The sequence below is a fragment of the Gallus gallus genome, chromosome 3 (assembly GCF_016699485.2).
Source record: "Gallus gallus isolate bGalGal1 chromosome 3, bGalGal1.mat.broiler.GRCg7b, whole genome shotgun sequence".
In the NCBI taxonomy this organism is placed as follows: domain Eukaryota; kingdom Metazoa; phylum Chordata; class Aves; order Galliformes; family Phasianidae; genus Gallus; species Gallus gallus.
In genome coordinates this window covers 62,250,888-62,266,327 of record NC_052534.1, presented here as the reverse complement: position 1 = coordinate 62,266,327, position 15,440 = coordinate 62,250,888, and the positions used below count along the sequence as shown (strand labels likewise).

Sequence of the window (15,440 nt, the reverse complement as noted above, 5' to 3'; positions counted from 1 at the left end):
GTAACCTGCCCCATGATTGAAGAAAAGACATAATTCCTGTGGTGGCAACAGCATCACAGCCAAGTATCAGATGGGTTTTCTTGGTCCACTCCATATCCCTCTGTGCAACTGAAGGGACAGAAGATAACACTTCTCCCATGAACAGTCCCAGTCCCCTGAAGCCCACAGGCTTCATCACTGCCAGCCTGAACTATCAGTGAGGGATAAAAATGACGGATTTGGTAAGACAAGTTTTGCAGTGTAGAATGTTCATGTTGCTAGATTCAGCATTACTGGTTGAAGTTCAAAGCTTGTGGGACACAGAAATTGAAATCTTGATGAGACTGTTATCATTAATGGAGCTCAGTCCAGATGACCTATTGTTAAAAGTAACTCATTTTTAAAATGTTTGATACTATCTAGACACTTAATCTTGGCCTTAATCACCCTAATTAAAATCACTTAACACAATTACTATAGAACATACACTTCATAGAACTTATTTCCGTGTCCAAGACTCAAATACGTCATATTTTCACTTTCCATTCACATGCAGCAATACTCAACATCTTGAGCAGAACATTCAAATATGACCCTGATCAGGGAAATATTTAATAAAGAAAAATCACAAGGTATTTTTCAAGTATACAATATCAACAGGAGATGAGTTAGTCAAAATCATCTTATTTCATTTAGTAAATGAATCTCTGGAAATTTGAGTTGATATTACTGATTTAAAATGATTACTTACTCTTCAACTACTAAGCAAAATCCAGATTTGGTTCAATAGCTCACATAACAAGATACTAGAATTCAGTAAGAAAAGAATCCTGTAGAACATTACCTCTACAGCTTCCCATGCCCACTGTCTGTACTTTGGGTCATGAGTAAGCCGCCACATGTACATGTAGGTCTCTATGACTTCAGGTCGTAGGATGTAGTATTTTTCATTCTGTCTTGTAGCAATGGCCTCAACTCCACCATCAAATCTGAATGCTTCTGGTCCCAGTTTCATGCCTACCCAATATAAAAACATATGCTGAAGTAAAGGCATTAAAAGGTTTCAAATCACGTAACCTGCCAAATTAACCATCATTTCATACCACACAAGGCATGCTACCTAAAACGTATATAATTTTTGACAGATACTACAGCAGCTCCTTTTTCTAATAGTTTGCAAATAATTCACAGTGCTAAAGAGCTATTTTTTATCAATGCCTTAAACAGCAGCTCCAGTTTGAACAACGATGTTAACAGTTGCATTCTGAGCAATTCTGCATAATTAGCAACATATTAGGTTTTCCTTAAAAGATGAGAATATTCACTTTTCTGTGTTAAACTTGAAAATACACTCTGGGATCTGAAATGCTGCTGGGGTTATTTTTATAAGATGAAAGAATCCAAAGAAATTTCCTGCATAGAGATTCACTTTCTTTGTGAAATTCTTTGTTTGCAGTATTATACCAACAGAACTGGGAATAATTTTTTTCTTGTGCATAAAGCATAATTAATGAGGCATAAATGAACAGATACGCTCACTCACTTGTATTTGGCCATGAAGAAATTGGCAACATGGAAAAAAAAAAAAAGCTGCACTGTTGGATACTATAGTGAGTAGCTATAATTCAGATGTACAGAAATTATTTATGAAACAAAGCAGCCATTCTTAAGGTTACTTCTGAATCAAAGCAGCATTTTATCAGAGAAAGGATCAAGAGTTTTTGCAATGATTCAACTTTTATATATTTTATTCACTGTGAATAAAACACAGATGGTTGCCTTCATAAAACCAAACTCTCTTGATATTCTACTTACTAGTACGATCATAGGATTCGTGGCAAGTTCTAGCAATTTCAGCACCAAGCTCAATGTGATGGCCTGTCTTGTCACTAGGTGCTCCATCTGCTCCTAGAGCAAACATGCCTCCAGCAAAACAAGTCAGATGTCCCATCTTGTGTTCAAGCAGTCCACCCTTCCACTCAGCAATGTATGTCAGTCCCCCACTTGATTTTCGAATGAGGTGGGTCTCTATGGCCTGTGGAAGTACATTATTTATTACTATTATTATTATTACTAATCAAAAGTTACCACTTGGTAAAGTGCAAAAGACCAAGACAAATAACAGAGAGACCTTAAGATTGTTATATATGTCAGTTGTTTTTTCTTTGTGTTGCCTTTGCTTATAAAGTAAAATGGATGAGCTGGCACAAATTCAAAGTGTAGCTAAATCAACATAGATTAGAATACATTGGTAATGATCATTAACTCTGCCACAACTTTCAGCAATTTATACAGTGTATGGCACTCCCAACCAAGACCAATGATTTTCCCCCCAAGATTGAATTTCTCCATAGTCATAAATCAAGAGCAGAGACCCTGACACTTCTAGGAAAAAAAGAAAAAAAAAAAGAAAAAAAACCCCCAAAAACTAAGCAGAAGAAGAAACACATCTCTGAGAGAGAATTAGAAGTCTCCTTAGCAGATAGCAATGTCTGGTCACTGATTACTAAATCCAGAAAAATATCCATATGTTTGCAGAGGAACAGAATTAAAACAATGGCAGTGATGTAGGAGAGCACATTAATTAGAAACACACAGAGAAATTAAGTCACTGCCTTTAGAGGGTAGTGGAGAGGAAATGAACAACTCTATCACATATTCAGTTAACCGCTAGTGTTCTGGTTTATTCTATTGAAATCACGAGATCCAGAAACAGTACTGAGCATGCACTGTACAAGAGAAAGAAAATTAATAAAGCATTGGTACAGAGAACTGTTGATAAAAAATCTAGGATTAAAAACAATGCACAATAATGAAAAGGTACTGATTATAGTTATTTCTTCACATTTAAACATCTGTAAAGGTTGTTTTATAAGCATGAAAAAATCTGCTGTAAATTGGATGCCTCAGTAGAATAATTCTACAAGTTTTACTTACCATGTAGCATTTTTTTGGGGGGGGGGGGGGGGAGGTGGGGAGAGGGTGGGCAGGAATGTCACATCAAGTGATATAGTTTGTTTTCCGCTAACACTAATGCAAAGCATTCAGTGAGGGTATTTTCTGCCTGCCTCCAGGTCCACTATTGTCTTAGAATGATCCTCAATCCTTTTTTTTCCTCATGGATTATATACTTTTAGCACTGGATGCCAAGTGAAAACATACCTAAATTTTAAAGCATCAGTAAATAATGAAGTTTTCTGTATTTTAAGCAAATCCTGTCTAAATCAACCTGTAGAAAGATGAATTAAACACGAAAGGGGAAGGGATGAGAAATGCATTCCTTAAGCATCCAAACAACATACTCCACTGTGGAAAATGAAAGAATTAGAGGGGTTAAGGCGATGTGAAGCTAACAGTGGCCATGTATTCCAAGTGCATTATCAAAAAGCTTTTCTGTCAGGTTGGGAAACTAGTAGAGGAATACCTAGGTACAGCTTTTTAAAATAACATTCTTTGAAATGTGTTTTCTTTTCAGTTATCTCATTGAGTATGAAGTACTTTAATGTATAATTAAAGAACTGATAGAACAGAGCTCATAGAACCTGCTACAAAATGTACATCTGTGTAAACAGGTGAAATTTATGGGAAGATAGAATTTATTGGAGAAGTTCCAACATCTTTCAGTGTGCTGTTCGCATTTTTATAAAGCAGTTTGTATACTCCAATAGGATACCTTACTGCTAAAACACACAACAGTTTTGTGGGAAATAGCTTTCAGACTACTGAGTCCTTCTCAAGGATAAGTAAACTAAAATCAAGTTCAGAAATGAAAAACTTTTAAGTTAGTGATGCTTCATTAGACCTTTCAGCAGGGTATCTCCATCTCACCAAATCAACAGTACGAAAGTACTAGTACGAAAATAGATTTTGATATACCAGTAAGCCTTTCAGTGTTACGTTTTTTGTTCCCCCCCCCCCCCCCCATTTTTTTGTCTCTGGATAAAATGTCAAACTGAAAAAGATAACATCCATTGGAGAAATTTTAAAATCAATTTCAGAAACTGGTGTTAAAAAATAACTGGATGCTAATTGATATTAAAATGTTGCAAAATAAAAATAATTTCCAAATTGTTCATACTTCGAAGAGAACATTATACATTATACTGATTTTATTAATGAGCCCTATTGAGAAGTAGAACTTATATTTATTTATAGTTATCTTTACTATGTACACATTTTATTTAAAGTTATTTTCATTATGTAGTTGTTTTATATATTATGGACTCTCAAATGGCCTCGTTGTACTCAGTACAATTGCAGAGCCTGAATGCTAGAGTGGCTCCTTCAACCACTCCTCATAAGACCTCCAGACCTCATAAGCTCCAGACCCCTCACCGTCTTCATTGCCCTCCTCTGGACACACTCAAGGGCCTCTATGTCTTTCTTGTAGTGAGGCCCCCAAAACTGAACACAGTAGTTGAGGTGCTCAAAGAACTTGACAATAAAAAATATTTAGCATTATGAAAGATCAGCATATTTAGAAAGCCTCAAAAATGCAAATGATTTATATATTTATAAATCCATAGCCCGCATGAGTGCAACACGTAAACGAAAATCCCCAACATAACTATCCATTAGTGTATTCTCTGAAATTATAAACTGTACAGGTGACAGTATTTACATTAAGATGTATGGTAAAACCTGTCTTTTCCCCACAAATCCAGCTTAACTACAGTTGAATTTCAGAATTTACTTTGAAATATTGATAAAACACTACTTCTGAAATAATGAAATGTTCTTATAATGCGTTAGCATATTACAGTATTTTCAAGGTAAATAATAAACAAAAATCACTAATCTTTCAATTATCAGCTCAGAATCTATATTCAGCATACCACAGCCATTCAATAATCATCTTCTGGAATTTTTAAACAGTTCAATTCAAACATTTTAATATTTTTATAGGTTAAATCAGTAAGCATTTTTTAAACAGAACATAAAACTTTTTTTTCTGAGAGAATTTCACACAGCTTTTAAGTGCCATCAGGACAGACTGAACAAAGTTTTTTGTTTTTTAAATAAGCTTGAGGTCCAGAACAAGGCTAAACCACTGGTTGGAATAAATGGAGAAGCATTTAAGGGTAAAAAAGTCTGAAGACAAAGTTAAGAAAGTACACTGAGGAAGAAATGCTATCAGTTTAAACAAGAGTATAACAAGTGCCTGAACTTGAGTAGTAGGATGAAAAGCTTGGGCTTATGAGCCCATAGCGAAATGCTGATTGCTATCTGCAGTGCTGTGGGTGAAGTTCTGGCAAGGAACTGAAGTTGCTAAAACAAATTATTATAAAAGAAGATTAGGTAGCAATTTGATAAGGATCCACCCAAGTGAAAATTTCCATTTGGCAGAATTAATTTTCAATTTCATACCGAGAATCAATCTACTTTTGTTTTGACATAATTATCTACACATTTCAAAAAGGCATACATTTATTTTAAGCACAGCTCTAGTAGAACTTAGAGCCTATCTACAAATAATTCCTTCTGAGTTTCAGTACTTGTAGATCAGGTGGTATCATATTTTCACTAGAGAGACTATTATTTAATTTTACTGCAATGAATATGCTCAACATAAACCAGTAGACAACATCTGCAAAAAATCCAAAGGCTAGAAGAACGTGATCTTTGGTTAGCTGATAATACATTATTGATGGCCAATTGTTAGCTGGCACAGATTAACTTTTGAGTAAATGGAAATTTCATGTAACCGTTTTACAGAGCGTATTTCTGCAATTCAATTAGATTTTTTTTTTGTTTGTTTCAAGGTAATGCAGAAAGCCTTTGCAACATAAAAGGTTGCAAAGAAAAAAGTGGCTGCAAATGCTTGCTCTTGAAGGGAGCAAGAGTGGATGCTACCTTCCAGTGACTGGAAAAAAAAAAGTAGATAACCTTACTCCAGAATATACTTGTCAAAAAAGGAAAGGGAGGAAAGGAGACTAAAGAAAAATAAATGCTTGCCAGATATTAAAACAAATAAATTCACTTCATGTAAGGACTGTATGGTATATGGTTTGGAGTACGTCTCTAAGCTCTTTTAGCTATACTAACTCTTATGATTGATTCAGTTCCTGGAAATTTTTTGTTTGTATGCTTTTATGTAATGCTCTGCTTACAGTCCTCACTGCAATTAAGCTTCTAACTAAATTATCTTTTCTTTTTTTTTCCATCTTGTGGGAAATTACCCCTTCTAAACAGTAACTGTAAAAATGCTTGAAAATTCACTTAGAAACACTAATAGTCCCTTCTACATTTTGTATTGTGACTCAAGTGCACCTTGTAGTAAGTACTTCTGGCATCAGTTTACATGTTATTAAATTATGCCTCTGCCAATCTGTTTCTTAGCCTTTACATTATATTGCCAGTTCATACACTTGCAAAAACAAACAGAACCAGCCCCTCCGAATAAATACCCATTTCCATTTTCATCCACACAGTTCTTCCCTACGTTGGTGCCCACCCTGGGATCTCCAGCACTATTTGTGATTCAGGAAAACAGGATTCTCTGATCCTAGTCTGTCAGCTCTCCTAATCTCCAGGGATAGCAAGGGACAAAAAACAGTTTACACATGGTCTTCTCCTCTCCTCTTCCTCTTGTGATTGAGAGAAGTGCTGCATTTACCCTTTGAGTTGTTTAGGACATAGAACTGGATTGCTTATAGAGCAAAATGGATGATATAGAATTTAAGTAACCTCAGTGTTCAAATGAATTTAGAAAGGAAGAAATATCAACAAGCTTATTGTTAGTAGAGGGTATTCTCATGGTGGATTATGTCACGAAGGAATAAAAGTGTTGGCACGGATGTAGGCTTCTCAGTAAAAATGTCCTGTACCTCAGAAAGTTGCTAAATTCAAAATAAACACACAATACAAAAACGTTAACTCTGCATAAGGAACAGAGAAGACAAATGATAAACCTCAAAATACAGTGAAAACTGACACTCCTCCAAGCATGTATATATTTTAACTCTCCTTTTACAAAAACTGCTTTATTATGATTAATGAATTCCAGTGACTATGTCTGTTTAAAGAACAAAACCCAGGCATTTCCTTTCCTACCTCAAAATGTCACTGTAGCTGGAGATAAAACTTTCTTGCAAGCCACAGTTGTCCATTTCCCTTCAGTAATAAATTTGAAACGTCAAAAATATCATCTTTGTTCTCAACTTCCAGGGCTTATGATGTTTGTGTTGGGGATAATTACAACTCTGAATGCTTCTTTATTATAAAGCACAACAAATGATCGCAGTCCACACTTTTAATAATTTTTTCTTCCCCTAAGGATCTTCTTAAACAGTGTTTGGACAATTTGAAGCAATGATGAGCATGAAAGAGAATTCTATGGCATGATATTTCTAAGAATTCAAAAGTGACAATTTTTTTGCTTTTTTATTTTTGTATTTATGGCCTGTATCAAAGAATTTATTGCTCTGAACCAGCACAAAGCAGGCAGGTCAGTATTACTGTGGTTTTACATACTTTGAATTTGTACGTCACATGCCCGTTTTCCTGACTTTGAGTTTCTTTCATCATCTTCTCTGTACTGAGTTGATCTAATGCAATAGGTACTTTTTTTCTTCACCAGCCTTCACAATTCATACATTGTATCATTTGTCCAAAATTCCAATGAGTTTATTTCTCATTCCAATGAGCCAAGTTTGAAATTTCCGTTATTCCATTATTACTGCCATTTTGGAGATGGTATAAAACACATTGCACAAGTTTTTTCCTAAACTTAAATTTTGTATTTACTTTATACTTACATAAGTATTACAAGACAAATGAGTCATGTGAAAGCATACTGACAGAGAAGGTAGGATGAAATAGGAAGTTTGAGCCTTTGCTACAGTTATTCAAATGATTCTGCCAAAGAAAAGTGGTATTGTTTCTGCTTAGATTCCAACTGCTTACTGAACTCTGCTTTTCAAAGATGAAAACTGAAATCTGAATATGGAAGAACTTTCATTTGTTTAAAGACTATATATAAGAAACATTTTGACATAAGAAACACTGTGAAGCACTTACTGCTTTTGGACTTGACATGCTACAAAGCCAAGCTTACATGTGAAATGAAATATGAATGAAGTAATGGAGATACCTACATTTTCAAAATGGAAAGGTTGGCAAGGGCTTAACTACTATGATATCTATCCATCTGATCTCTAAAAGATGATTAAGTTCTAGAGGAAAGCTGATAATTTACTTTTGCCTGAAAATCTACTTATGTATTTTTGTCTGTAAAGTCCTATTAGTGTCTCCAAGAGCACCAATGCTCTTTCACTAAAGGTACTTAATGTTGTCTGCTACCAGAAGGCATGATTTATTCACATTCTTCAAACAGTATTAACAGAATAGCATGAATCAAAGCAAGACTCCAAGTCTCTCTCAAAAATTTATATTATCTATTTTCTGAATGTTCTAGAAAAAGTATCTGTCCCTCCTGGCAATCTTTTTGCTGTATTAGCCTTTGGGAATGAAAGAAAAACAGTGCAAGTATTAAGGATACAGCTGCTCAGACATGACAGGACTTTCTGATGACAAGAGCAAAGCCCCAGGCAAAATGGGGACAATTTCTCTTGCAAGAATTTTCTGGTTAAAATCCTCCTTCAAGAGCTCCAACAACTGTATAGCTTGCTGCTTCTCATGATAGTCCACAAACAAACAAATAAACAACAAAGTACTTTGTATAGTCCAAAACATAGAGATTGCATAGTCGTAAGTAAATAATTAACATAAAAATCTGCAGAAGCCTTTTTTTAGGCTTTAGAAGCTTTGCTTTCTGCTACAGTCTCAAAACTCCTCCCATACTTCTGACAATAGAGGAACTCTAGCTTGGGAAAAAAAAAGGAGCATCAAGTCCTCTGGATGTTCTTGTCCCGTAAGCATAATGAATCTTGTGTTTCTGCATAATGCAGCTTTAGTATCACTCCATACAGAACACTAGTGCAGCCGTGTGATAAATATTTTTAACAGAGCAGCTGACAAACTATGTAAATGAATCACACATTTATTCATTCTCATACACTTAAGTCATAGACAGTATCTCCCTCCCAAAATGAGTCCACAGCACCAAGTGCTTCACTGGGAAGATCAGCTCCTACTGCGCTGTGCTGACTGCTGATGCAGATTTATCCCATTTTCTATTTCCTTGAGTGCCAAGAAGTGCTAAAATAGTGAACGTCCAATTCATTAATGTACTTTTGGCTTTACTCAGCATGAAAAATTATTCTGAGTTCTTGCAGTTCTATCATTGTCCGTATCAGTTACGTAGCTTTTAGGATCACTGTAATAGCAAAGCAAATCACTTTAAGTGACTGAGTGGAAACTGCAATCAACCCAGAGCAGCCACCAGCCTGTCACCACAGTTAAATATACCCTCTTGAAACCCTGGAGATGAAAAGGGCCTATCTGCCAATATCATGTTTCATTTTGCTAACAACACATTGTGTGGTTCCTCACTTCAGTGAGAAAGAAGCCTGAGTGGCTTTATTTATCCGAATGGCTGAACTCTTGGACAGTTCTGAAAAATGTTCATTGTTTAATGTTGACAATTAAATGTACCACTACTTCCAAAAAAAAACCCAAAACAAAAAATTCCTCCCATAGCTTCCCTGAGTATATCAAGGTTACTCTCAACTGTTAATGAGACAAAAAAACCAGACCACCAAACCCAAACCAAAGAGATTCTATTTGTCAGAATATACAAAATTCTGAGGCAAAAATTGCCTTTTTTCCCTTTAATACCCTAAAAAGTTTATGACATTCCTCAACAACTTAATCCATTCTAGCAGTAGGCTAAATTTCACGAGTGTGCTGTTGAAATCTAGCAGAAAATGATTGTGACCAGGTTTCATACCACTTAGCCTTCTAGCTATTTCCATCATTTTCTATTTCCACATTGTCAGAAGATAACTAGCTCCCATGTCCCAACGTTACTTCTAAGCAGTTGTTATCCAGTGAAAGAAATTAGCAAATCTAAATGTCTAAAAGTACACCACCATTTCTGCAGAACACAGCTGCTTTCCTCTCTGATACCACGGGGCCACAGCTGGCTGAACTGAACCAGCTTGGGAGCTGCTGGTGGGGGTTTCCTCCTTCTATAAAGTTCTGCTGCGATGAGGTACCTCTCCCTTTAGAGTCCTTAGATAGAGTGCTTCTTCAGAAACACATAAGGAGGAGATGAAGGCAGTGTCAGAAAGAGAAGAAATGCTTAGGATATAAAAAGCTGGAGGCAATGACCAGGAAAAAATGTAATAAGAAAATTAGGAACAGATATCAGAACGACAAGAGTGTGAGACAACATATGAATAAAAGTAACGGGAAAATTACTCTTCAACTTTTAAAATGAGGGCTGACATTCAAGAGAGGAGGATTAGTTGCAGTTGCTTGTGACTTGCTGTTGCGAGACTAAAGTGGATCCAGAAGGTTCATTTTTGCTCCAAATTATCATATTATTTTACTGAACCTACTCAGTTGTCCCTCAGAGATCAACTGTGCTAGCTGAAAAGAGAGAAATGTTTCCTGTACTGGATGCTGGCAAAGGCTGAGAGTTTGTTCTATGGTCAGTAAAATCCTCATGATAGGTAACTTGTTCTATAACTAAGAGATGTTGCACGCTTTCTGTTTAAACTAGCTTAAGAAGATCTCTTCCTTCCTAAATTATGTGAAGGACATTATATAAAATAATGTCTTACTTTTCAAAACAAAAAAAATAACGTACAGTAAAAATACATATACTTGTCTTCATTCAAATTCTAGAGTTCATGAATCTCTCCGATGGCCTTATAAATACATTCAGATTGTGCTCTGGTATTCAAAACAATATCTCTGTCCCTTTTCCATTAGAAATAAACCTTCCTCAAAATACCATCAGCCAAATATACACCTCACTCATGGCAAATAAAGTTTTTAAGCATAGTTTGGCATCTTAGTTATTGCACCTAACTTCAGCCAGAAAATAATCCATAGACATTACAAATATTCTATTAGAAAGAACTCTGTTTTTAATATGTTACTGAACAGCATAAGGAAAACCCCCAGTGCTTCAGCTAAATAAATTTCAACTTTGCACAGCGAAGTACAACTCATTGTGTATTTTCATTTGTGGTTTCTGGATAGCAGGAGATATTGAATTAGGCATTAAGCCCTCACGTCATGCTTTTAGAACTTGGTGTGAATATGCAGGAACAAACGGCTGAGAATATGTGTGCCATTCCCTTTGGTGTAGTCTTAAAAAGAGGCTGAAAGCACTGAGGGAAATTAACCTGAGAAAATACGATGCAGACTCAGAATGCCCAAAATGCAGAGGCTTAGTCATGAAAGACTGCAGCTTGTGCAGACACTTAAATTAAAGCTAATTTAGATAAGTAAGGGATCAATAGCAATAAAGCCAATATTGGGATGGATTTCAAAATAGACTAGTCACTCTGGTAAAGAACCTCACATGTCGATGGCACCCAAACAGTCTGCAATTTCTACGATACTGCAGCTCCCCTGATGCTGTTATCTGGACAAGCTACATTACAACAACAAGCTATTCCTCCACATGCCGCATGCACTCTTTCAGCTTTGATACAGATGTACTGCACTACAGAAAGTGAAGAATACAAACATAGTTCAGACACCTGCACAGACACACCTCCCCAGCCAAGCAGGCTGCAAGAGCTGTGTGGCCACTCCTGGCCCTTTCCTCCATTGCCCAGGGAAGAGCATACAGGACTCTGCCCCACTCATGTGCCTTGCTGAGTGACCCAGACCCCTGAGTCTTTACCACCCACCCAAAATCTGGGCTGGAAGCAGGGGAATGCAGACATCAGCTTTAGGAGTATCACACATGGAGGTGGCGTGGCTGCCCTTGGCTCCCGGTTGGCAGTGGGGAGCAACATTCCTCTGCTGGTCCTATGGGACAGGGAGCAGGATGCTTGTGGTCCTGCCTATGAGGGTCACAACACCACTGCATTAGCAATATTCAGCCTGCAGCATCTTCCAGAAGAGCTGTACTAGCAAATCCCATTTTTTTTTTATTGCACATGTCTATACACTAGCACTTTACCCCATGTGAGAATGCATTTAAAAGAAAGAAATGACATTGTTAAACCAGTGAAAGAAGACTTTGAGGTGGTTCAAAATGCCTTTCACAACAAGATGAATTGATATTGTACTACCTGATACTTTGTTCTTGCTTTCTGGCTGCCAACCTAATGGCTGAGCTATTGCAATATCACTGTTCTTATATTATAACTTCAAATACACTGAAACCCAATTTAAAATCCACCCTTTGCTCAGTTATCAGTGGAAATGGGGCTGACCGCATCCAAATCTGCACTTACAAAATTAAAGGCAGGATTTTCTTAGCAGAGGATGCTCAGTTGTCAAATGTACTACCAGCAGGGATCACATCCTCCTCAAATCATCACCACATGACTTTTCTCTCTAATGAAAAAAGTACTTCCAGTGAGTCAGGGCTGTATTTTTTAATGCCACCACTTTCTGCTGTGTGGGAAGTAAAAAGAGACTTATATCTCTTCTCTAAGGACTGCATTTCCAGATGTATGAAAGAATAAGCAGATATTACTTGGCATCTTGAAGTCTTGTCTGCTGAGGCACTGTACATACATACAGTTAATAAGAGATAAAAGTCCCAAACCTAGAGAGCTTACAGTCAAAACAGATGAAAGGACGGGAATAAAGAAGTAATATTATCCTCTTTTTTATATATATGAAAGGAAAGAACAGAGAAAATAGGTCATTTGCCCAAACTGCAAGGGAAGCCTGTAAATATGGATTTAAACTTAATGCTTCGCAAGTCTCAATCCAGTGTCAAAAAAACATTATTTCTCCAAAAACAGTATATTAAAGGGAATACCATCAATAACAAAGTAAATTGCAGACTAGCAGGATCATAAATAAAACAAAGCATTAGAAAAAAAGGTATCAACAATTCTGATTTTTGAGAACTTTCTCTTGTGTCCAATTTGAATAATTTTCTGTTTCACAGAGATTGGCAAACGTATGTCTCTTGTAATAAAAAGGCATTGTGTAACAAAATTTGTTTTTCTGTTAATATTATCTACCATAATACACTGAACCCTATTTTGACTGCAGTCAAAATACTGTAGTGGCTGAAATATGTGGCTGTAACACAAAAGAGGAATTAGCTTCTCAATATATGGGGAAAAAAAAAAAAAAGACAAAAAGAGTCTATATAGGGAAAATTCAGGGAAATATTGAACTTCTACCTGAGAGCTACTTCTAGATTCATTTTTGTTGCATGCTTTATGACCATGTTTCAGTTGAAAAAAATTAGCTATACTTCAAGACTCTCCCCCTCACATCCTTCAGTATCTGTATTCCTCTACCTTTTATATTTGATGAAGTCATAAAAAAAAAAAAAAAAAAACCCACAACTAATTCATTTTAAAAAAGCACACTCTGGTGGCAAACACATAAATCTCTCACATTGTTAGGACTATTAGAGATTAGATTATTATGGCAAAGAAGATTTAAATCTCTCATTTACCTGAACAGCATCATAATACATTTTCTTGCCTTCTTCATCTGTCTTGTCTGACATCAGCCATGCCTTGAGCAAATATTCATAAAAGCTATCCCCAAGCCCTCCAATGGAGACATGATCTAAAAGGCAATAAAGAAGTTCAACAGCAAGTCCATCTGTAGCACAGACAATAAAATACAATAATAGTTTGTAATTGTGGTAGAGTAATGCATTTAAAGATGTCTCATTGCTAACTTTTTCAAAGGAGATCATGGAAAAGAAACTAGAATTTATACATATAACATCTACTTCATGTTTATAGTCTATCTCATAAAAAATGTATTAACCCAACTTGTTTTTTATCTTAAAAATTATCAAAAAAGTAGAAAATGCTGTGTAATTTGAGAAATACTTTCCCCTCTTACCATGTAGGCATTGCTTTTGTTTGTCATTTATCAAATGATGTGTCATTTAAGACACATCATAAAAAAAGCCCAAATGTTTTAGTTCCCTACTACTGAGGCAAATTTATTTTATTATTTATTTTACAGTATTTGAAAATGTCAATCTCTATGCTTAAAAAATACTATTATGTTCCTCAATATCTAGTTGGTTGTCAGGACTCAGCAGTGGTTCTGGAGGAAAAGAAGACTTTGTCACATGTACAGAAGACTATTGCTCTCACGTTGCTTTATTCTGTCCTATGCTTACTACATGAAACAGTGTGGAACTACAAGTGCTATGATTATTTAATTGGGGACATTTAGGACTTGGCACTGCAAACACAAGTCAAATCACTCAATATCATTGCACCAGCCATATGGGAATTACTGGTGGTCTTAGCTGCTTGTACAAAGTTGCCCTAGCTTCCTCTCAAAGAGACTCTAGAAGATTCTTGGCAAAATTTTAAGGGGCTGCCGTATGATTTCAGCATAGATCTCCTAAGTGCATAAAACACTACAGCTAGAAAGTGTGTTTCTTTAAGCTCCATTGTGCTCCAAGAGCATCAGGTTTTCTTCTTGAAGTTGATATTGCCTGGTGACATTAAGGGACTTATCATATATCATGTCTTCCATGAAAGTTTTTCAAAGTGTTTTACTAATCATTTATAACTGTCAATTTTACAGCAGGGAAGGGGTTTGACAATTTCACCCAAGACATCTGGGATGGAGATGTGGATATACAGATTGCACTGCAAGTTGGTGAGTCATACCACAAAATTCTGGGCATAAGAAAAGCAGAACATGTTCACGGTAACTCAGGCTCATAAAGCGAGATGCAGGAGAGTCAGCGGTACAGACCTCAAGCTTCCCAATACCTCACTGATCTTAACTTCAGAGTTATGCCTCTGGTAGAATTCAAAAGAACTCAGAATTTATTTATTTTGGGACTCTTTAGTATCTTCTCCTCATCAAATGCATCCTTTTGCCTACTGAACTGGAAAGCCATGCAACTGCAGAAGATAAGAATTTTTTTCTGTTGAAATTGTATTAGGACTTTTTGCTATTCAAACTTTATTGCAATTATTTTTTTCTTTCTCCCCTAGCCCATCATATACAAAAAATAATTTACTTTTCCCAATGTATCCTGTCCCTTTGTCTAACAAATACATTGTGCCATTTAATCTGGACTACAGGCTGCTTTTTTTCCCCCCTCCTCTTCTGAATGAGATATATTAAATTTCTGTAAAGAATATACCATTTATTTAATTAAATGTTCATGATCCAAAAGGAAAAGAGGTTTCCTAAAAAAATGAGAACATTTTCTATGATGGAAGGCTGATCTTTGAACAGCAGCATTTAAATGACCTTTACAGTTTCCTAAATAAATTACCATAGAAACCTCTGACATTTGCAAACTAAATAGCACACACATAGTTTCATCAATAATAAGCCCTGTTATTATATACATTATTGCAGTAGACAAATCCAATTGACGCATGCTGCAGCAAATCACTGTCAATTTACTGTCA

At 36.0% G+C, this 15,440-nt stretch overlaps 1 protein-coding gene across 2 annotated transcripts in view; it reads right to left on the bottom strand.

Annotated features, from left to right (window-relative positions):
* The window catches only part of MAN1A1 (mannosidase alpha class 1A member 1), a 144,775-nt gene that overhangs the window by 12,514 nt on the left and 116,821 nt on the right, over positions 1-15,440 (bottom strand). For both annotated transcript variants that reach the window (XM_419762.8, XM_040698627.2), the window contains exons 8-10: positions 13,493-13,608; positions 1,795-2,014; positions 824-996 (exon numbers count right to left, since the gene is read on the bottom strand). In XM_419762.8, coding sequence (XP_419762.6) covers positions 824-996; positions 1,795-2,014; positions 13,493-13,608 — 509 coding nt within the window. The remainder of the gene's footprint in view (positions 1-823; positions 997-1,794; positions 2,015-13,492; positions 13,609-15,440) is intronic.